The 23067-nt window shown below is 46.3% G+C and overlaps 1 protein-coding gene across 1 annotated transcript in view; it reads right to left on the bottom strand.

The window, feature by feature from the left end:
• Positions 1-23067, bottom strand: part of SFI1 (SFI1 centrin binding protein) — a 328160-nt gene that overhangs the window by 97225 nt on the left and 207868 nt on the right. The window contains exon 23 of the mRNA XM_069215083.1: positions 5888-5962. Within this exon, the coding sequence (XP_069071184.1) occupies positions 5888-5962 (75 nt within the window). The remainder of the gene's footprint in view (positions 1-5887; positions 5963-23067) is intronic.

Genomic DNA, 23067 nt, shown 5'->3' with positions numbered 1-23067 from the left:
AGGTGGGGAGCGCAGAGCTCTGCAATGAGTGGGTGCCTCCAACAGGTGGAGTGGGCATGCCAACTCGGATTTCCCAAGCAGGCCTCTGGCTGAGGCCAGAAGAACTGGAGCCTGAACCCAGCCTGACGAGGGTGCCCTGGAAACTGTGAGTTTGCATTGTGTGGAACTCTGGGTCTTGGGCGGCGGTTCCTTGAGGGTGGTGTGAGGTGCTTTGGAGATATGCACCGGGGCTACTTCAGCATTGCATTGCTGCTGTACACTTTGTGAGTGCTCCCTAGTGATCGGGGGCTCTCTTGAAAACTTCAGTACTGGCTGCCTAATGACTGTGCCAGCAAGTTCTTAACTCCTAGGGCCAGAACATTGGCTGGGCCTAATGTGTTTGATCCGTTCCTGGCTGCAGCTTGCTCAGTTTGGACCTTGTGGTGGGCAAGAGCCCACAGGAGCGTTTCCTGGTTGACTCGGCCACTGAAGGGGGTCATTCCATGCCTTGCCACTGGGCTGTGTCTGCGTGGGGAGTGCTGTAATCACCAGGGGCCTGCCGCAATCATATGCTTGACGCTATCCTACCCACCTTCTCTACAGCCCTACCCAGGCGACATGATGGTGCATCCCAAGGTTGCCAAAAATCAGAATCTAGAGCGAACGGATGCCACACTCCCGGATGCATCCTTGGATCAGAACATAGAAACAATGGCCCACCTCACCGGCACCCTACAAGGTCACTCCACTCAGTTTGGCAAGGTACTCCAAGCTATCCTGGATGCTGTCTCTCTGGATGTCAACTTGCTCAGGGTGGATCATCGCAAGTTAGTGGAGCAGCTGGATGATGCCGAATCGACTCTGACCTTGATGCAACCTACCTTACAGACCCTACAATCCCAAACACAGGATCTGAGGACGGAAGTCACTTTCCTTCACCGACGGGCGGAAGATGAGGAGGGCCGTTCGTGGCAGAATAATGTTCGATTCTTTGGCTTCCCTGACTGTTCTGAGTGTCCTAATGTGTAGGTGTTCTTGGAGGACTGGCTGATGACCACAGTCCTGGAGCGCAAGCTGGCGAAATTGTTTCCTATGGAGTGGGCGCACCACATTACGGGAAGGCTGCTGCCCCCTGGAGCCCATCGTCATCCAGTAATTGCTCTCCTTCGAAACTATAGTGACTAAGACTTGATCCTGCAATTACTTCGATCCAAACGTCCCTGGAGATATCAGCGTGCTACTGTAACTGCGCACTGGGATTTCACTGCGGAAGTGCAGCAAAAACGTAACTTACACAATGGTTAAGCAGAAGCTGGTGAACTGTCCTGGCTAAGCTCAAGGTTGTGGGGGGTGACTACACCCAGTTCTCCTCCTCCCTCGACAACGTGTGGACCTGGCTGCAGCCTAAGGGCTTGATAAAAGATTCCGGACCTGTCCAGTTGTCATAGGAATGAATGACACCGAAACCATGCAGCAGGAGACGTAAGAAGACAGCCCACCACCCAACCTTGGAATAAGTGTCCAGAGAACAGACACAAGCAGTAGAGGAGGTCTCACAACTTGGGACAGATCCTTTTGCTGTGGTGTGTCAATAGTGCCCCATAGATACTAGCTCGGTGGCAAGCAACTCTGGGGCCCCCTCAAAGACAATGATTAGAGTCCCAGTCATGACACCCCAAATGGCAGATGACCTGCTCTGAAGATCACATTGATCTTTTGTTCTTAGATTTTGTTTGGTATTTACTGTTTGCTTCCACGGCTGCCTGGAACAAGGACTATCCTAATCGAAATGAGGCCAGATGACAAGAGCACAATGGCGACACCACAGACAGAACCTTGCAGCCATAAGTGCCATGCCCTGTAGGGCCTCTGATACAGACTGGGTTTGTTGGCTGGGGTTTGTATTCTAGTTATTTGTGAGGGTATTATAGGCCGGAGACATGTAGTCTTACTGGCAAGGGTGGGGTTGGAATTGTTCTGTTTTTTTTTTCTTCGCGCTTTTTATGTCTTTTGCTCATTATTTTCATTTTTATATTTTGATGTTGCGAATGAGTGGATTCAATTGTGCAGCTTTCTGGGGGAAGACACTGTTTACAATGGGCTACCTTTGGCTTGCTGTTAACTGCTCTGCCACTGGGGCCTTTCCAGGAACGTTCCATGGCTCAGAGGGACTTTGCTTCTATGCACAAATGGGTGATCCAGTACACAATACTGATCCTTGTCATAAACTGCTAACGTGGAACGTCCACAGCATTGCCAATACCTCCAAACGCTGTTAAAAATACATGCATATATTAAACACCGCCACATCCATATTGCAGTTCTACAGTAAACACACCTCGCATGCAGAATTAGGCAAGATGAGGGTGAGGGGGCTAGTGTATAGAACTGTAGCATCAGATAATGTGAGAGGAGTGCTGGTGTGGATAGCTCCAAGAGTTGCCTTTGTGGTGGAATCCACAGGACTGATGAAGGGGGGTTGGTTTGTGATTTTGGATGGGTTGCCATTCACGGTGGAGAGAGTGTACGCCCCTACTTTCGGCCAATTAGCCTTTTCTGATGCTCGTACCCACGCACTATTGCGAGACCCTCAAGCACCTGGGATATGGGGGCGAGGATTACAACTGTGTGCCTGATGTGAACAGGGATCATTCTGTTTCTCCCCTACACGGGCCACAAGTTTACAGACTGCGCAGCACTTTAGGGAGCGGACGGGTCGTAACCATCTGCATGACCCATGGTGCTTTCTTCACCCCACAGCTGACGAGTACTCCTTTTATTTCTCGTTCCATGATATCCATACGAGGCTGGACCTTTTTCTTTGTGACAAACCTCAGGAAAGGCGGTTTATGGGAGTAGAGTATTTGGTGTGCACGTCGTCAAACCCTTGTCTCTTATTGGTTATGATCTGTTGGGGGTGACCTCAGTCCTAGATTCCAACCTGGAGGCTTCAGATGGAGGCCCTCTTGGACCCACCATTTAAGGAGGGTCTATCAGCTCAGGTTAGCACCTATTTTGAGCAGGGAGACGGTGACGACTAGGTCAGTGGAATGGGACACCCACAAAGTAGTGGTGAGAGGCCACTGCCTGGGGGCAACATGGGGGGGGAACAGCAAGGTCTTAACCACAGAACTTCTCACACTGGAATGGGAGATGCAACATTAAACACTGAGATGTTGAGCTGACTGGGCGAGGTGGATCAGCTCTGCTGCCTATGTAAGAAACACGGAGAGTTGGAGGCAAAACTGGGGAAACTTGATTATAGGAGATGCCTTGCTCTTATGCACAAGGGAGGGGATCGATCAAGTAAGTTGTTGGCCTGGTTGGTGATGTAAGGGCAACACCGACCTGCTAGTGGCACCATCCGACTACCCAATGGAGTGGTAGTCAGTACACAGGCAGCCATCAATGCTGCATTTATGGAGCACTTCAGCTCAGTGTATTCAACAGGGTATTACACCACCTATGCTTCCATCCTGGCACCAAATCTTTTACAGGTCCTCAATTAAGCCAGACTGCTAGGTCAGCTGCCACACTCTCTCCGGGAAGTGATAATCCTGGTCCTTCTTAAGCTTGGTCGTGATTTCTTGGATGTTCGGTCTTACCGGACGCTGTCCCTCCTGAACATCAACAATAAGGTGCTGGCTAAAAGACTGCTTCCTGTTGTTGATATTTTAGTGCATGCAGATCAATTTGGGTTTACACTAGGCAGCAACACCTTCATGAATATAATTAGGATGCCCATTACTTTCCTCTCATCCAGACTTGCCAAATGCTGGCACTCCTGGAAATGTCATGTCATTTTGACTTGGCATTATAAGCAGCAGTGGAGATCTTGGTCCTAGGACATCTCTACCACGAGGAGCATCTTATGTCCTTCCAGGACGGTGTGGACACAGAGGATGGCAAGGGACAATTATTGGCCTATCATGCGATCCAACACTCACTACGTACCATTTGGGGAAGGAAATGCCCCAATCACAGCTATTATATGCTCTGCTATCTTATGGGAGCATGCGTCATGCCTTCCCACACTTATACAATGCACTGCAATCCGCAGCACAGGACAGGACAGGGTAGGGGCAGCGTGCAGTAGGTGGGACTTGGTTCTATCTACCCCATAGACAGACAAACAGTGGGACCAGACTTTGCAACATGTTAAGGAGATGTTCTGCAACCGGATATTCTGATTTACACAGTTCAACTCTGTGCATCAGACTTCTCATTCCACACTGCATACAACACTTGTACCCAGGGGCCTCCTCGGTATGGCCCAGATGCAGAATACCGGATGTTGGGTTTTATCATATGACCTGGGAATGTGCAATGCTTCAGTGCACCTGGGGAGAAGTGTCTGCGTTTACAGCTGAAATAGTGGACCACACGCTCCTACCCATTACTGAATCTTGAATGCTGGTGATACATGCCAGAGTGAAGGGGGACAAATACGACCATAAATTAATAGACCTGGTATTTATCCTGTTCAAACAACAGATTGATATGAAATGGAAAGGGTCCGCAGCACCAGATATTAAGAGATAGCTGGGGCGCTCCTGACATGGGCTTGAGTTCAGTATATTTTTTGGGGGTTTATGTATTTATTTATTTAATGTTTTCGTCTCACTACATATGGCACCTCCCCCCACCCACACTGTTCTCCTACAAACCAGTTTGCAATGTACTGCTATCCTATCTGTAGGAAATGGCCCTTTTAGCAGGGTTATCCTCAAACGTTTTGCTTCTGACCTCCTGTTTTTGATCCAGTGCTGACATTCTCTGTTGCTAGCTTTAGGATTCTGGGCTCTTTACCACTGCTGACCAGAGCTGAAGTACAATGCTCTCTTTCTAAATTGTATTGGTGATTGGTTTATCAATGATTGTCATATTTGATTTACTAGTAAGTCCGTGGTATAGTGCACCATGTGTGCCCAGGGCCTGTAAAACAAATCCAACTAGTGGGCCTGCAGCATTGCTTGTGCCACCCACATGAGTAGCCCTGTAAACATGACTCAGAACTGCCACTGCAGATTGGTCAGATCCCAAAAGGACGAAGCCTCCAAGATGAAAAACAAGCTTTAATAAGTTAGAGTACTAGTCAGGAGAGTCAACATGTCTCTTGTTTCAGAATATATTCTATGTCTGCCAGAAGGTTAAAATGAAGAAACAATTTACATATCTACAATTCTCTCCTAATTATATATTTCATAGATTCACCTGTTTCAAGCCTTCCCTGTCATCAAGGTGGCAGTCCCTTTCAGCCTGACACAGAGAACGCTTCAAGCGTGTGAAAATACAAAAAAAACAAGACAGGAATAGAGTACCCTGTCATATGGCCACTGTGACCAAGGGATTTTCACCCTACAGCTACGCATGATCCAAAGATTTACAAATGCTCCTACTACAAATATAATTTCTCAACTGTTCAGTCCATTTATTTAAGAAACAGAGGTGGACTATCTCTTTCAATCTGCATATTGATAAAACATGTTTTACTCTTAATTAGTAACTGAGCATGGAAATAGCTCTACAAATATAGACTCATATCTAACATTATATTAAGTGTAAAGACAAAATAACTGAAAATATCTGAATGAATTGTCTCAGAAGTTGAGAAATAATTTTCAAGATACACGCTTAAAAGTAACAAGACTTTCCCAATTAAAAAACAAACCCAGAGTAATGCAAGATATCCAAGTCCAGGGTTGCCAATGCAACTCAGCTTTTCTGGTAGTAGCAGCCTATGCAGAGGCCTGTTCTACTGTACATAAATTAAGACATCAACACAACACCATCCTATTACCTCATCGATCCACACCCAGTTACCAAACCCTCCATGCACCACCTGAGCTAAACTTCTCGCTCAACTTTACATTTGCACACCATCAAGTGTGAGTTTAGTTTCATGTACCTGTTTCTTCCACCAGCAGAAAGAAGACCGGCTAATTCTTTGGGCCATTAGCCACTCGCCACGACTCTGCAGCAGCTGTAATAAAAACAACAGAATTATCCACCTTTTAAATCCTTCATACTTCAGGCAGCAGAAGCATGCAAACAGAATGGCAGAAAATACCACCAGGCAAGTCATATTTACCTTTACTTGATTTCCCTAAGTACTGCAGAATCTACTCTGACTTTGTCAACTATCACTGCTTTTTGTGCATCACAAGCTTTGAGCATTGAGTTTTTCTTAACCGCCCACCAATCTTATACATCATTTATTCACACTCAACATCCGCCCTGTATGGGTTAAATATGTTCTCCATGTCCGTAGAACTAGCTGCCAAACCAGTTCCTCAATTACCGGGGAGTTCAGTGACATGAAGCATTCAACAAACATTACAGAGTGAAACTATTCAGATATTTGCCCCAGAAAACTGCTCCTGAATGAGATGTTCGCTGACAATTAAACAATGGGTATAAACTGAATATCATCTGATCAGAGTGAGTCATATCATTAGGAGTGAGACAGACCAAGACCGCAGAATCAAATGAAGAATCTGTTCATATGGGAAATAATCAAACCGGATGTGCTAGCTTTCACAGTACTGTATCGCTCGCCATATTCAAACCCACAAAAGGATGAATTAGATCCCATATTGTGGATGAAATTAGAAAATGGACTACAGCATGTGTCATTTTCTATTTTCACTGTAGTTTGTGTGCCTATTCTGAGTTTCAACTGCAACAACAGCAGATTCCCACAATGTACCTTTGCCGGAGCAGCAGCTCACCAAATAGAGTCTGAATTTTCCAGGTACTACAAGGGTCTCCAGGTCAACTGTCAGCTGTGTCTTGTCAAAACTAAGGGCCTGATTTAGATCCCGCCATAGGAAATAATGGGATTTATATTTCGGCGGATGGGATATCCGTCACAACTGTGACGGAGTAACCCCTCCGCTAATATCTAAATCAGGCCCTAAGTCAGTCTATAAATGCACTCATACTCCCCAGCCTGAAGCCAAAAATATAACAAGAACACAGTCAGCTGGAAGACAAACTCCTAGCAGAATGGACAGCAATATCTCTCGAACTTGGAGAGACAAAACAGATACAACTAACTATGGGAATCTTAGAATAAAGCCCTGGAACGTTTGCAGACTTGTATTCCCCAATAGGATTGCAGTTTCTGATCCACATAGGCTGGAAACAGAGAAAGACGTATAAGGAAGTTGAGGAGTGCTAAGGGGTTGTCCTTCACATCAATATAAAGCTGTTTGTTCAGAGATAGTGGAGAACTTTAACATATGATATAAAGCAGTGATGCTCACACTAAACCTGATCTGGATACTTTAAATACATGAGAGTGTATGTCTTCATTCACAAAGTTGTGTCTACTGTGCTGTACATTATTATAAAGTGCTAACATATTCCAGAGAGACCTTTGAAACAGCTGAACTCACCCCTCCTCAATCTGCTGGATTCAGATCCTGAGCATGTCCTACTTGTAGAATCTAAATGAAGTCTCACGAGATACCAGGATTGACATATGGTGGCAAGTGATGTATGGATCTGTCACCTATGAGCACACTCTATTAAGACAGCATCACAAGCGAATACCCCAGGTTAATGTTGCACAGTGTTTTGTTGCCTAGAAGCACCACTCATCATCTTCACAGACCCGACTTTAATTGCCTTGTGTGACTCAAGGGGCCTGTTGTCCTCAGATCAGGAAAAACTACAGAAGACTGTGAAAACCTTTTCTTATAGATTGGGCGTTACTAACATGGATGGATGTGCACTCTATTCCTAAATACTACATACAGCTCACCCAACTTTAAAAAAACAAACAAAGATCCAATGATTATTCCGGCACTATGGCATTTAGGACAGTGGATACAGGATGAAAAAATAAAAATTGGCGCTAACAGCAAGCCAGGTCTTAAACAATAATAATGTTTAGCGAGCAAAAGAGGAACTGCTTTGTCATACACACAATATATATTATATTAATATAAATATTATATCTAATATCTTATTTTATCACAAGAGATGAAGATGTATTCTATGCAGAAACAGTGGAGGAATTGAAATGGGATTTATAGTCAGTTAACGTTGAGTTCACATGGTACAGAATGAAGTGTGGAAAGGGCTGTTGCCCTAATCAAGCAGAAGATGGAGATGCCCCACACATTATTGTACCTTTATATCCAACAGCTCCAATGTCCCTTGAGAAACCCCTACCATATACACCCACAAACAGCTACAGCCACAGATGCCTTAAACTGCACAGAACAAGGATGACAAAGATGTAAAAGATAAAACATTCACAGATTCAGAGGATATTATTGAGGCCCTACACAAAGTAGCAAAGAAATGCTCATCTAATAGTATCACAAAGTTACAAAGGCATTAGCATATGCAGAAATGACATTAGCATTGGCAAGTGATACCATGAAAAATTCACTAAGAATACCCAAAATATACCTAGAAGATTCTTTAAATGAGTATCATTTCACATCAGACCACAACTATGTTACCACATCTAATGCTAGTAGGACCAGCCGCAGTGGCAGAACATTAGTCCCCGCAGCCACCAAGTTCCAGGGGGTCCCCTCAGCACAGTACCCTGGCCTGACACCTCCTGAGTCTGAGGAGGTAGGGGGCGTGAACCTATGTGTAGTTTGCAGGGAGAACCCCTCAAGTTGTGTAACGTCACTGACCAGCCGTAATCCTTCCACAGCCCCCGACTGCCATACACACTCACTCCCAGTAACAAAAAAATAAAAAAATTAAGAGCATACAAAGGAATAAACAATATGGTGGAGTTTATCAATTTCTGCCAAAGCAAAAGAAATGCACATTTAATAGACTCGCCATCATGCTGCACAACATATACCACATATTAAATGAACAGAACTTAAACAGAGATGAGGCAACAGCATTATGATGAAAACCATAAACTTGCACAAACCATACCTGACAGGTTTACCACCTTCAAGTTACCAATACCAGGCACTGCAAACAAAGCAAAACCACTACATCAAGTGGCGTACACAACATGACAGGCTCAAACTTATAGTAAAAATCAAATATCATATCCTCACCACAATAATGTAAAAACATTTCGAGAAAAACATGAGTTGTACAGCCAAGATTACCATTGTGTTTTTATTATTTATTTGTTTATTACTGGGCGAGGTCTGCCCAACCCAGAGCATGTGGGGGCGGATGCAGAAGAAATGGGAAATGGGAAATGCCCTCCTTACAACATGGGGAAAACTGCAAAAGGAACTTACAATTGTTATAGTCCGTTAGATTCCCCTCTTTATAATGAATAGATCAGCTACATCTGAAACATTTCTGTATAGAGTTGACGTATTACAGTACAGCAATCATATCAACCATTACATGTACACAGTGTGTAGATATCTAGGACTGTAACTCTGCATGCTAACACAGTGGTGTCAGCTGTTGCCCTAGTAGAGTGGGCACGCAAACCCTCAGGGGGTTGCTTTTTAGCCAAAGCGTAGCACATTTTAATGCAGGGCACAACCCATTTTGAGATGGTTCTTTTCTGCATTGCCGTACCTTTCTTTGCGCCTACATAGCCACAAAGAGTTTCATTCACTTGAAACTCTTGAGTACGATTGAGGTAGAACACCAACGCTCTTTTTGGGTCCAGGCAGTGGAGTCTCTCCTCTTCCTTAGAGGGACGGGGGGGCGCGTAAAAAGTAGACAAAGTGTCGGACTGGCCTACATGAAAGGGCGTGACTACTTTAGGGAGGAAAGAAGCCCTAGTACAAAGCACCACCTTGTCAGGGTAGACGGAGAGGAAGGGTTGCTTAAAAGAAAGAGCCTGCAACTCACTCACTCTGTGTGCAGAGGTGATAGCCACAAGAAAGGCTGTTTTCAGAGTAAGCAGGCGAAATTGACTATTATGAAGGGGCTCAAAGGGAAGGCACAGCGGATAAGTCAGAACCAAGTTCACTGGGGCATTATGAATGGGGAAGGAGGAAAGAGATGGGTAAGACCCTTAAGAAATTATCCCACAATGGGAGATTTAAACAAGGAGGGTTGGTCTGGCAAGCAGAGGAAAGCCGAGATGACAGACAAATAACCGTTGAGAGTTCCCAGAGCAGAGCCCTGCTGTGCCAAAAAAAGAACAAACAGAAGAACCTCAGAAAGAGGGGTCGGGAGGTTGGGAGGGTCGACAGACTTGTCTGTACGCCATGCCACAAATTTGTTCGAATGACAGGCGAACACCGTTTTGGTGGAGGGGCGCTTGGTTGCATCACAGATTTTGGCCAGAAGGTCAAAAGCTGTCCACTGCTGCCACTCAATTTCCACACAGGAAGGCGAAGACTGGACAGGTTCAGGTGGAGAACCAAGCCCTGCTGCTGCAACAGAAAATCCACCCGAAGGGGCAGTCTGATTGGAGAATCGATGGCCATGCTCAAGAGCTCAGGATACCAGACTCTTCTTGCCCAGTCCGGAGCCACAAGAATGACTTCTTGCCCAGTCGTTCCTGATCTTCTTGAGAACTCTGGGCAGAAGTGGTATTGGTGGAAAGGCGTAAAGGAGGCCTGAGTTCCACGCGAAACGAAAAGCATCACTGAACGAGTGCTGCCTCGGAAACTCCAATGCGCAAAACAGCTGACATTGCACGTTCTTGGCAGAGGCAAGCAGATCTAACCAGGCTCTCACCACTGCTGAAAGAGACCTTGCGTTACCTCCGGATGGAGACGCCATTAGTTATCAACCAGACATCAACAGTCTATTTTGTCCCCCCCAGGCTTTTGAGAGCCCGCCAGATGTTGCACCACCAGGAATATGTCTTGCTGTTCCAGCCATGACCAGAGGCGGAGAGCCTTCTGACAAAGGGTCCATGACCTCACTCAGCCCTGCTTGTTGCAGTACCACATGGCAGTGGTGTTTCCCTTTGAGAGAGGGAAGGAATGTTGTCAATGCCAGTCGAATTGCACTGAGTTCCAAAAGGTTGATATGGAACTCGGACTCCGCTGGAGACCAGACCCCTCTGATCTCTGCCTCTCCTATGTGACCACCCATTCCCAGGAGTGACTCAGTTGTCACTATGGTGAGATCTGGCTGGGAAAGGGAGTGGGATCATTCCCTGACCCAATCATGGTCCAAATGACACTGCTGCAGATCTTGTGCAGTCCCCTCCGAGATCTGGACCATGTCGGAGAGATTTCCCTGATGCTACACCCACTGGAACTTCAGGTCCCACTGCAAAGCCCACATATGCCATCTGGCATGTGTCACTAGCAGGATGCAGGAGGTCATGAGGCCCAGCAGCCTCAGAGTTATTCTCACCAAAATTTAGAATAGAGGCTGAAACATCGGTTTCATAGCCTGAATATCCTGGAATCGTCGCTGGGGAGGATAGACCCAAAACTGCAACATGTCCAGAACAGCCCCGATGAAAGGGAGCATCTGAAAGGAAATCATGTGAGCCTTCAGCACGTTTATAGTGAACCCCAGTGAATGCAGGAGGGTCGCCGTAGACTGGAGGTGGGAGACGACAGCCTGGTGCAAGCTTGCCAGTCATCCTGGTTGGGGAAGATTGACACCCCTAACCTGCGCAGATGAGCTGAAACCACCGCCATCACCTTGGTGAACACCCCAGGGGCGCTGGTAGCTCCGAAAGAAAGCACAGTGAATTGAAAATGCGTGTGACCTACCATGAACTGCAAGTAACGTCTGTGGCCGGGCAGGACAGGAATATGGAAATAAGCGCCCTGTAAGTCCATCGCTACCATCCAGTCTCCAGGGCAGATAGGACATGAGCCGATGTGAGCATTCTGAACTTTTCCTTCCTGAGGAAGAGATTGAGGGACCCTAAAGTAGTGGGAATAACAACCACAACCTACTTCTGGCAAAGGGACCCTCTCTATCACTCCCTTGGTCAAGAGAGCCGTAACCTCCTTGCGGAGAAGTGCCAGGCGATCCTCCGTCATGTGATCATAGGGTGGTGGCATGGAGGGAGGGGCAGTCCCTTCAGACTATCTGCAAAGCCCACCTGCCTGATGTGATGGTGGCCCAGTGGTGCAGATAATGTCGAATCCTGCCGCTGACTGGTCCCTGGTGGCCAGATCAGGAAGGCTTAGAGGCTGCAGTAAGGGGTGGTGGTCGGGGGGTGTCAGTGGACTGGCTAGCCCGCTGGCTCACAGATCTACGTGAATGCTGGATCCCACATCCTCAGCCACTCAGAGGCTGTCCAGCATGCGCAGCATGGTGGCTGCCAAGTAATGGACATGGCTAGGCACCCCTTCCTTTCAAAGCCACCGCCGACGCAACCAATATGCCCAGAGGGTCGGTCATATCCAGCCTACATCTGATGGTGAACTTTGCTGCATCCCTCCCATCAGCAACAGCTTGGGAGAGGATGGCCCGGGCCTCCTCTGGGACCTGTGGCAGCACCTGCGCGATCGTGTCCCATAAAGTATGGGTGTAACAGCCCAAAAGAAGGTGGTGTCATACTGCAACGCCAGGCTGGAGGAAGAGAATAACTTCTTCCAAAGATGGTCCAGCCTCTTTGATTCCGTATTCTGGGGAGAGGAAGGGAACCGCCATGGTATGTCGAGGCTTAGCTCGCCAATCTCTCAGGGGTAGGGTGTTGGGTCAGGAAAGCCAGGTAGTTAGGCATACCAGCAGGCATTTGTCCTGTTAACAGGAGCCCCGTGCTGGGCTTGGACCAGGTGCACAGAAGGACATCAGTGAGGGCTTCATTAAAAAGCAAGAGGGATTCTGATGTGGAAACCCTTGGCTGAAGCACCCCAGTCAGGAGGTTAGTCCTGACAGCACACCAAAGGTAGCTTGATGCCCAAGACTTCAGCTGCTCTTCTCACCACCATGGAGTAAGAAGGTCCCTTCTCCATTGCCACGGTAAGGGGAGAAAGCATACCAGTGTCAAGTGAGGTATCCAACCCGCTGGCTTCACCAAGTTTCTGAGCCCAGTCCATGGGATCTTCCAGCAGGTATTCTAAAGGGTCCAGCGACCCCTCCATACCCTCGCCGAATTCAGACCCATAAGAATAAGGGTCAAAATCAGATCTAGGAACCAAATGCCCTGCCGTAGACTGAATCGGCGTAGAGCGACATTATTCCAGCTCCGTGTCAGAGTTGGCGATGAGTATAGGGTCACTGTCGCCAGCAGCCTGGGCAGCCTCGGGAGCATCAACGTTTGAACCGACGTTGGGGAAAGTCGATGAAAGAACAGCGCTGGTTCAGATCCGGAAGCGGATCCTTGAGTGCCCCTCAGAGCTGAGGCTAAAGCCGCCAGCGGGGAACCCAAGGGCCCCTGCCAACCCCATGAAGCCTGAGGGTTCTCTAACAGGGCTGGCCTGCCCAAAAATGAGGCACGTGGCCTCATAAAAATCTTTAAGTTGGGCAGAGGAGGCTCCAACTCCGAGGAAGTCAGGGAGCCAACACAGAAGTAGGCCTGGAGTGAGGATGCTCCTTGTCCCACGTCGTGTCGTCCAACCAATGTAGTGAAGTCAAAGAACACTTGCGCTTCTTCAACTTCTTCATCTTACCTAAAAGTCCCAAAGATTTAGAATGGGACAAAGAGAAGTGGTGGGGCTCAGTGAGCAGTCTCATGATCTTCCATTCGACCGAGACCAGGAATGAGATGGAGCTGGACGTCGGCCAGTGAGCAGCTTTGGGGAACACTCCCTCGAAGCCTTCAGGTTCATGGCCCAGCAGATGGACCACAACCTTGGGTCCAGGCACCACAAACACACCAGGTGCAGATCCGTCACCGACGTCATGTCTGGGCAGGAGTAGCAGGGCTTGAAGCTGGTCTTCTTGGACATCATAGTCGTACCGGAAAAGTCCAAAAAACTTCATCAAAAAGTCAAAAATCCAGTCAAAAAGCAACTGAGGGAAGCTCTTCTCCTTATCTGCATGAAAGCTAATATGGAATGAAAAGAACTGATGTCAATGCACTGGAGTGGCTTATGTGCGACCTGCGACATCATATTCAGTGCCCACAACACCAACGAAGGACACAGTTGACCGACGCGCCATGTAGTGGCATGCAGGGGTACTGCTCGAAGAAATATTTCCAGATCCAGACTGACGGCATGGGAAATTCTAAGGTAAGGTATCTGCAACTAGAAGTCTCTATCAGATGAGGGTTACAACTTGGACTAGATGTCGTCTTTGGGATCTTTTGAAACAGCGGGCAAGTGCTGTGTACTTGACCCTAAAGAAACATGGATTGTGGTTTCAAAATTGCATATGTTGCTCATACTAAAATAGTACACCTATTAGAATTTGTTTCTAGATGAACAACTAATGAATATAATTGTATGTACTATCAATTTGGCAGAGGGATCAGATATGATATTTACCAATCCCCTAACTGTGTGACTGTTCATAAAATCACTCCTTCAAAAGAGCGGAAGCATATTCAATGAAGAGTGGAGCACGTACAATATGACCCATATATAACTTCAACAAGAGACACAAACTACTTAAAACATGTTGACTTCATCATAAATATACACACTAGATAGAGGGACTGGCCTTTAGCCAGTTCCTGAACTAAGCATAAAGGGGTGCTGAGCTCAAAGTTCACTTGAGACATACCTAGCAGGCTCTGGACAGGACTACTATTTTTTTTTATGTTGAGTGGGAAGAAACGCTCTCCCCAGTGCTCACTTCGGCTATATCCAGAAAGCTCTGCATAAAGGGCCTCACTTTTGGCACGGTACTATACTGAGGGGTGATCAGTCCATTCAGAGCTCTTTTCTGGAGTGGCTAGAGGCTCAATAGCCCATTGGGCTTAATCTTTAACTAGCCTTAATTTGTTCTGTGTGCTGGCCTTGGACTTGCCCCTACATTTTGGCATTGCAAACAGAACCCCTTCCATGGACGAAAGAACATGCTTCCAAGAACACCCTTAGGCTGTGTGTCAAAGACATACTAGTTTAAGCTCCCAATTATCATGTTAGCAAAGGTGACTTTAGATTTTCTTTTCTCCGATTCAGAGCGCCTGCATGTGGAAGAGCAGGGGTAACATGTCCAGAGAAACACTGTATTTTCACAGGTTTGTGGGTAGCTCTTGTGGGTAGCCAGCAGAGCTGAGAGAAGGGAGACAGCATGGCTGCCTAATGTAAATGAGGAACGAGGTATTGTCTGTGTTTACCAAGACCAGCTTAACCTGGACCACAAGAAGGAAGGCTAATACCACCAGCTAAACTACCTTGGGTCCAATACATTCATGTTGAGGGATGAATAAATATTGTCCCAAGGGGGAATGATGGACGTGTGTCCAGTCTGTGTTGACTGTCAGGTGTGGTCAGAGGTGGAAGGGACACCGACTAGTAAGATGTAGCTACAGAATTAAACTAACAGGATACTTTAGGAATTGTACATTTCTAGTCATCTCTTTTGTAATACTGGAGAATTTTATTAAGTCATGTATTCGGCAAACTGTGGCACATTTGATGGCATTTTTTAGAAATACATCAAATAAATAAAATTAAAACTAAGGTAAACTAAAGTTGGAAGGGCTGGAATTAACCTGGCTGTTCATAAAGTGGTCTCAAGTGTTCTGCTACTTAAAGCTGTAGAGACTGCATACCCAGCTTGGTGTAGAGAGACAAGCCAATGCACGAACACAAGAAACTTTTGAAACCATCAGCTAACTATGGAGTTGCACTCCAGAGAGAACTTTGCAGTGTATATATGTACCAATCCTCTAAGTGAGTGACTTCATAAAATAACTCCTTAAAAAATTTCTTTTGTTTTCATATTTGTACCCAGTGTCCTGAGGGATTATTTGGTTTTCCTATTGTGTGGAACTGATTCAGGTCCTGAGCACATACCATGAGGGGAATCCAGACGATTGATGCATATGACTGGGATATTGGTCAATGAAGAGGCCACCACTTACCACGCAGTAAGAGAATAGACATTTAATAACAGTGAACTGTCCTGGAGAATGTTATGCTTTGCAGCACTTTCAAAGAGATGGATGACCAACTTCTTTGCTTACTGTGTTCTGACTTTTGTTGTAGGAAATAAAATTGGAAGATTGTGCCATTTTTAAGCATGTCAGTGGGGCAATCCTGGCTTCCGGTTGTGGAACCATTTTGACATAAATGAATAAAAGTTCCTATCTGAATAGACTAAAATGAGATTTGGTAAATATGATATATCATTCAGTGAGCTGAAAACGCATCTTTTTCATCCACTTACATGTTTAGCCCCGCCTAAAGAGCTTCACCTTAATGTGGCACACCTGTGTAATCGTAGATCCTTGCAACTCACAAAGGGAACCATCCCGTACTCCCTGGCCCTAGCGCTCCTGGGCACACCTCGTGGCTCTGCAGTCACAAATAGGACTGAACTCAGGGCGTGGCACACCGCAGAGTCCCACACACTGGGTGACCTCTACAGCGATGACAAATTGACTCAGTTTTCCGCCCTGGTGGCAGACGCGGGCCTACCAGCGGGGCAGTTTCTGCTATACAATTCATTAATGAGCTCATTGTCGAGTGGGTGGGGAGACCTGACGATCGCCCCTCCAACCCATCTGTACAATACATACAGGTCATGGGACAGGGCAGACACTTGATCAAGTGGTTCACAGATGCATTTCGAGTGCATATGTTACAAAACTACGAGACGTTGCGCTCTACCTAGGCAAGTGATTTGGGAACCCCCTTCACAGACGCGCAATGGAACTCTGTCCTGTCCAGCCACACTACCATCTCCTGCAATGCCAGATTTCGGCTCATACAATTCTATATCATTCACGGAGCGTATCTTATGCCAGCTCGCATTAACAGATATTTCTTTCGCTGTGACGCAGCCTGCCCCTGTTGCAAACATTTAGATGTAGATATCCTACATATGTTGTGGTCCTGCCCCCTCTTACACAGTTACTGGGGAACTGTTGTTGCTTGTCTCTCCACATGCACGTCACGCACTGTCACCTACATGGGAGGTATGTATATTGGGTATGTTTACGAGAGGCCCGTGTCATAGGGCATAGGATTTATAGCGGCCAAGTGGTTGATAACCCTTAGATGGAAGACCGCAGAGGCGCCAACTGTATTGGCCTGGAGGCACTCTTTTCTGACCTGGGCGGGGGTCGAGGGGGTGGCGCGGAGATGGGAGGATGCACTTGGTTTGCGAAAATACTCACTTTCAGACAGCTGGGAAATTATGTTAACATCTCTGCGCACCCCAGAGACAGATTCTGACCCGTCTGAGTCAGTCTAATTTAGTCACTCACAGAGATATAGTGACCATAAGACCCTGAAAATGTACTGTAAATGTTACTGATGTGTTTCTTTTACATAGTACTTTCATATCAGTCAATCAAATCGGGGAATGGATGTCACAAAGCCCTCAGATGCACACTAACTGTTCTACGTGCAGACTACTTTGTACACTATTAGGGGAATTCCACGCACACGGAGGCATTGTAATACTAATGTGGAACATTTAAACTCAATACACTCCCTTGTTATTGTATGTTACTGTTCTCTTTATTGATACCCTAGAAACAGCATTTATATGATAATATGCAACTGTGTTCCTTTTTGCCCAGAAGAGCAATGATACAGCAGAGCAGCCGATAGTCAATGTTCAGACTCAAGCCAACACCAAGTTAGCTTGCATATCACCAATACTAACGATTAGATGGATACTCATGCTGGCAACAAATATTGCATAAGTTTGGGTAATTAATATGTTCATCTGCCACTCCTGATCAATATGAGCATGACCTCATTGATAGAACCTACAGGTCTACGCAATGTATAACAACTGACTGTATTTGCTGTGTCAAAAATCAAAAATGTCACAATCTGTTATGTCACTATTAAACAACAATAAAAACATTCAAGGAAAAAAATCATTCGGTGAGCTGAAGCATATTCAATGAAGAGTGGAGCACGTATAATATGACCCATGTATAACTTCAACAAGAGGCACAAACTACTCAAAACATGTGAACTTCATCATAAATATACATCCTAGATACAGGGACTGGCCTTTGGCCAGGCCCTGAACTAAGCGTAAAGGGGTGCTGAGCTCAAGGCTCACTTAAGACATACCTAGCAGGCTATGGACAAGGTAACTATTTTTTTGATGTTGAATGGGAAGAAACACTCACCCCAGTGCTTACTTCGGCTATATCCAGAAAGCTCTGGATAAAGGGCTTCACTTTTGGCAAGGTACTATACTCCCTGATCAACATAGGGTCTTATTTCTTCTGTGGCAACAATTAGGGCTGTTTCCATACTATGTCTGCTTCCAAGACCAAATTGGGTATCGTCTAGAAAAAGGTTATTCTCCAGAAAAGAGGTGAATTCCATGTTTATTGCTTTTTCCACCACTTTGGCTGAAAATGAAAGGCGAGATATTGGACAACTGCTGTTGGCTTCAAGGGGGTTGGGTGTAGATTTTTTTTAAAGAAGTAGAATAGATCATGTTTTTTAGGCTTGTGTAAAATATCCCACCTTAAACATCTCATTGAGACGTTTTCAAGGTTATTGAAACCATCTGTGTTGTTGCCCGGGTATGGATCAGATGGTGATTCAGATTTAACCAAATCCAGAAGCCTGAAAACCTGTTACGATGTGAGAGGGAAATAATTGGTTAGTGTATTCATTTCTTGAGGTGCCGAAAAAATTCAGTAGAAGTTCAACAAACCTCCTCATTGGACGCAAACACACTGTAGACTTCAGCTACTTTATTTTGAGAAAATTCTGACAGTTTGTTGCAAAAACACTGACTGGCAATCGAAAAATTGGTGTTATTGAGATTGGTTAAGGAGTTCAATTTGCAAGAGAATTCTTGCTGAATTTTGTGGCAGACGTAATTTTGTCAGAAGATAAGTGGATTTTTTTTCCTGAATCATATTTTTGTAGTCCAGGATACATTGTCAGCATTTTTGTCTCGTTAGGATCATTATTTTCACACCATATATGTTCTTGTTTGCGACAGTTGTTTTTGCTGCCTGGGTTCTTCTGAAAACCAGGTGGCTGATTGTTTGTTTCTGTGGCAGTTAAACCATTTTTGAGGCACCAGTTGGTCCACTGTGGAGCACAACCAAATGGTGTACTTAGTGGTGTCTTTCTCCAAGTCCTCCAAGACATCAGGTAGTGTGTAAGATTGGACCTGATTGAGCTGTGGCGATTCCAACTTCTGTCAGGGTGTAGGAAAGTACCATCTTGTCCGGCATGTTACCCCCATTTTCACTGTATGTATGTTTGTTTTTGCCCTTGTGTCACTGGGATCCTGCTAGGCAGGACCCCAGTGCTCATAGTGTATGCCCTGTATGTGTTCCCTGTGTGGTGCCTAACTGTACCACTGAGGCTCTGCTAACCAGAACCTCAGTGTTTATGCTCTCTCTGCTTTCTAAAATTGTCACTGCAGGCTAGTGACTAATTTTACCAATTCTCATTGGCACACTGGTACACCCATATAATTCCCTTGTATATGGTACTTAGGTACCCAGGGTATTGGGGTTCCAGGAGATTCCTACGGGCTGCAGCATTTCTTTTGCCACCCATAGGGAGCTCTGACAATTCTTACACAGGCCTGCCACTGCAGCCTGAGTGAAATAATGTCTCCGTTATTTCACAGCCATTTTTCACTGCACATAAGTAACTTATAAGTCACCTATATGTCTAACCCTAACTTGGTGAAGGTTAGGTGCCAAGTTACTTAGTGTGTGGGCACCCTGGCACTAGCCAAGGTGCCCCCACATTCTGGTATTGAGGTGACAATTCCATGATCCCCCGGGTCTCTAGCACAGAACCCGGGTACTGCCAAACTGCCTTTCCGGGGTTTCCATTGAAGCTGCTGCTAACCCCTCAGACAGGATTCTGCCCCCCTGGGGTCTGGGCAGCCCAGTCCCAGGAAGGCAGAACAAAGGATTTCCTCTGAGAGAGGGTGTTACCTCCCCCAGCCTCTGGAAATGCTTTGATGGGCACAGATGGAGCCAATCTCTGCATAAGCCAGTCTACACCGGTTCAGGGATCCCCCAGCCCTGCTCTGGCGTGAACCTGGACAAAGGAAACGGGAGTGACCACTCCCCTGACCAGTACCTCCCAGGGGAGGTGCCCTGAGCTCCTCCAGTGTGTCCCAGACCTCTGCCATCTTGGATTCAGAGGTGTTGGGGACACACTGGACTGCTCGGAGTGGCCAGTGCCAGCAGGTAACGTCAGAGACCCCTCCTGATAGGTTCTTACCTCTCTTGGTAGCCAAACCACCTTTCTTGGTAGCCAAACCTCCTTTGCTGGCTATGTAGGGTCTCTCCTCTGGGCTATTCCTCAGATAACGAATGCAAGAGCTCACCAGAGTTCCTCTGCACTTCCTTCTTCGACTTCTGCCAAGATCGACCGCTATCTGCTCCAGGACGCCTGCAAAACCGCAACAAAGTAGCAAGATGACTACCAGCAACATTGTAGCGCCTCATCTTGCCGGCTTTCTTGACTGTTTCCTGGTGGTGCATGCTCTGAGGGCTGTCTGCCTTCACCCTGCACTGGAAGCCAAGAAGAAATCTCCTGTGGGTTGACGGAATCTTCCCCCTGCTAACGCAGGCACCAAAAGACTGCATCACCAGTCCTCTGGGTCCACTCTCATCCTGACGAGCGTGGTCCCTGGAACACAGGAGCTGGGTCCAAGTGTCTCCCACAGTCCAGTGGCCCTTCTGGCCAAATTTGGTGGAGGTAAGTCCTTGCCTCCCCACGCCAGACAGCAAACCTGTGTACTGCGTGATTTGCAGCTGCTCCGGCTTCTGTGCACTTCTCCAAGGATTCCTTTGTGCACAGCCTAGCCTGGGTCCCCAGCACTCCGTCCTGCAGTGCTCAACCCGCTGAGTTGGACTCCAACGTCGTGGGACCCTCCTTTTGTGACTCTGAGTTCACAGAACTTCCAAGTGCCTGCTCCGGTACTTCTGCGGGTGCTGCCTGCTTCTTTGGGGGCTCTCCTAGTTGCTGAGCGCCCCCTCTGTCTCCTCCTCCAAGGGGCGACATCCTGGTCCTTCCTGGTCCCCAGCAGCACCCAAAAACCTCTACCGCAACCCTTGCAGCTAGCAAGGCTTGTTTGCAGTATTTCTGCGTGGAAACACTTCTGCAACATCCAGCACACCGTGGGACATCTTCCATCCAAAGGAGATGTTCCTAGCCCTTTTCGTTGTTGTAAAATCTTTGGCTTCTTCCACCCGGAGGCAGCCCTTTTGCACCTTCATCCGGGGTTTCCTGGGCTCCTGCCCCCCGGACACTATTGCAACTCTTGGACTTGGTCCCCTTCCGTTTCAGGTCCTCAGACCCAGGAATCCATCTTCAGTGCTTTGCTGGTGCTTGTGGTTCTTGCAGAATCCCCCTATCACGACTATTGTGTCTTTCTGGGGTAGTAGGGTAACTTTACTCCTACTTTCTAGGGTCTTGGGTTGGGATATTTTGGACACCCTTACTGTTTTCTTACAGTCCCAGCGACCCTCTACAATCTCCCATAGGTCTGGGGTCCATTCATGATTCGCATTCCACTTTTGGAGTATATGGTTTTTGTTGCTCCTAGACCTATGTTTACCTATTGCATCCTATTGTGATTCAACATTGTTTGCACTACTTTTCTTACTGTTACGTACCTGTTTTGGGCTTGTGTACATATAACTTGTGTATATTACTTACCTCCTAAGTTAGGGTATTCTCTGAGATACTTTTGGCATATTGTCACTAAAATAAAGTACCTTTATTTTTAGTAACTCTGAGTATTGTGTTTTCTTATGATATTGTGCTATATGATATAAGTGGTATAGTAGGAGCTTTGCATGTCTCCTAGTTCAGCCTAAGCTGCTTTGCCATAGCTACCTTCTATCAGCCTAAGCTGCTAGAAACACCTCTATTCTACTAATAAGGGATAACTGGACCTGGCAAAGGGTTTCAGTACCACAAGGAACCCACTATAAGCCAGGCCAGCATCCTACAATGGTGGTGCAGCGGTGGGATAAGTACTAGAAACTGCTTTACCACTTTGTCATTTGGTGCTTTTCATAAGAAAATCATATACCAAATAGTTCAGTATATGTACATTGAACCAAAACAGTTTACTTTTCTATTCTAAAACTTTTAACAAAGTTTCTGAAACGTTTTGAAAACTTCTAAAAGTTTTCCCAAAGTTTGAAAACGTTTTTTCTCTGTGCTTTCTAAAGTTCTAAAACTTTTTCTCTCACTATCCTTAAACCTTTTCTATCATGTCTTTAGTAGAGCCCACTTCCAAAACTGTTAATGCAACATATGAGAGTTTGAACTATAAAAGCCTGAGAGGTCTCTGCCTGGATAGAGGTTTAAGTATAGGTAAGAATCCAACAAAAGAGTTTTTATTTAACATGCTCATTGAAGATGATCAGAACCAGTCTGGCCCATCTCAGGAGAGGGTAGAAAAAGGGGAAGCTTTCCAGTTAGACTCAGAGGAGTTCCCTGAAGAAGCTGGGGAGGGTTCTTACAACGTCCTGCCCCCTAGCAGGCCACCTAGTGACACTGGTAGTGTTAGAGGGTCACACATTAGTAAGGCATCTTTCACTCCTAGAGGCCAGGTTACTAGGGTCCAGCCAGTTAGGGACAGGTCTCTCTCTGAAAATTCCCACATTTCCTCTGAGTCCAAACATTCCCAACCCTCCCACCCTGAGGATAACTTAATGGAAAGGGAACTCAGAAAGCTGAGGGTAGAAGAGACCAGACTGAAGCTTAAACAGCAGCAGCTGGCCTTAGATAGGGAATCCCTAGACATAGAGAGGGAAAGACAGAGATTGGGGTTAGTTCCCCATGGTGGCAGCAGCAGTATTTCTGATAGCAATCCTGTTAGAGAGCAAGATTCCAGGAATCTGCATAAGATAGTCCCCCCTTACAAGGAGGGGGATGACATTAATAAGTGGTTTGCTGCACTTGAGAGGGCCTGTATGGTACTGTTGGTCCCTCAAAGGCAGTGGGCTGCTATCTTGTGGCTATCTTTCACTGGAAAGGGTAGGGATAGGCTCCTTACTGTCAGAGAAAGTGATGCCAATAATTACAAAGTTTTGAAAGATGAAATGAACAGTCTCGGACCAAAGTTAGTTCACAGTTTTTCGCAGTTCCCGAAAATTGAACAGTATTGCACAAA

The sequence above is a fragment of the Pleurodeles waltl genome, chromosome 11, assembly GCF_031143425.1.
Source record: "Pleurodeles waltl isolate 20211129_DDA chromosome 11, aPleWal1.hap1.20221129, whole genome shotgun sequence".
Lineage (NCBI taxonomy): Eukaryota > Metazoa > Chordata > Amphibia > Caudata > Salamandridae > Pleurodeles > Pleurodeles waltl.
The sequence above is the reverse complement of the archived record's forward strand: the minus strand, read 5'-3'. Positions and strand labels throughout refer to the sequence as shown.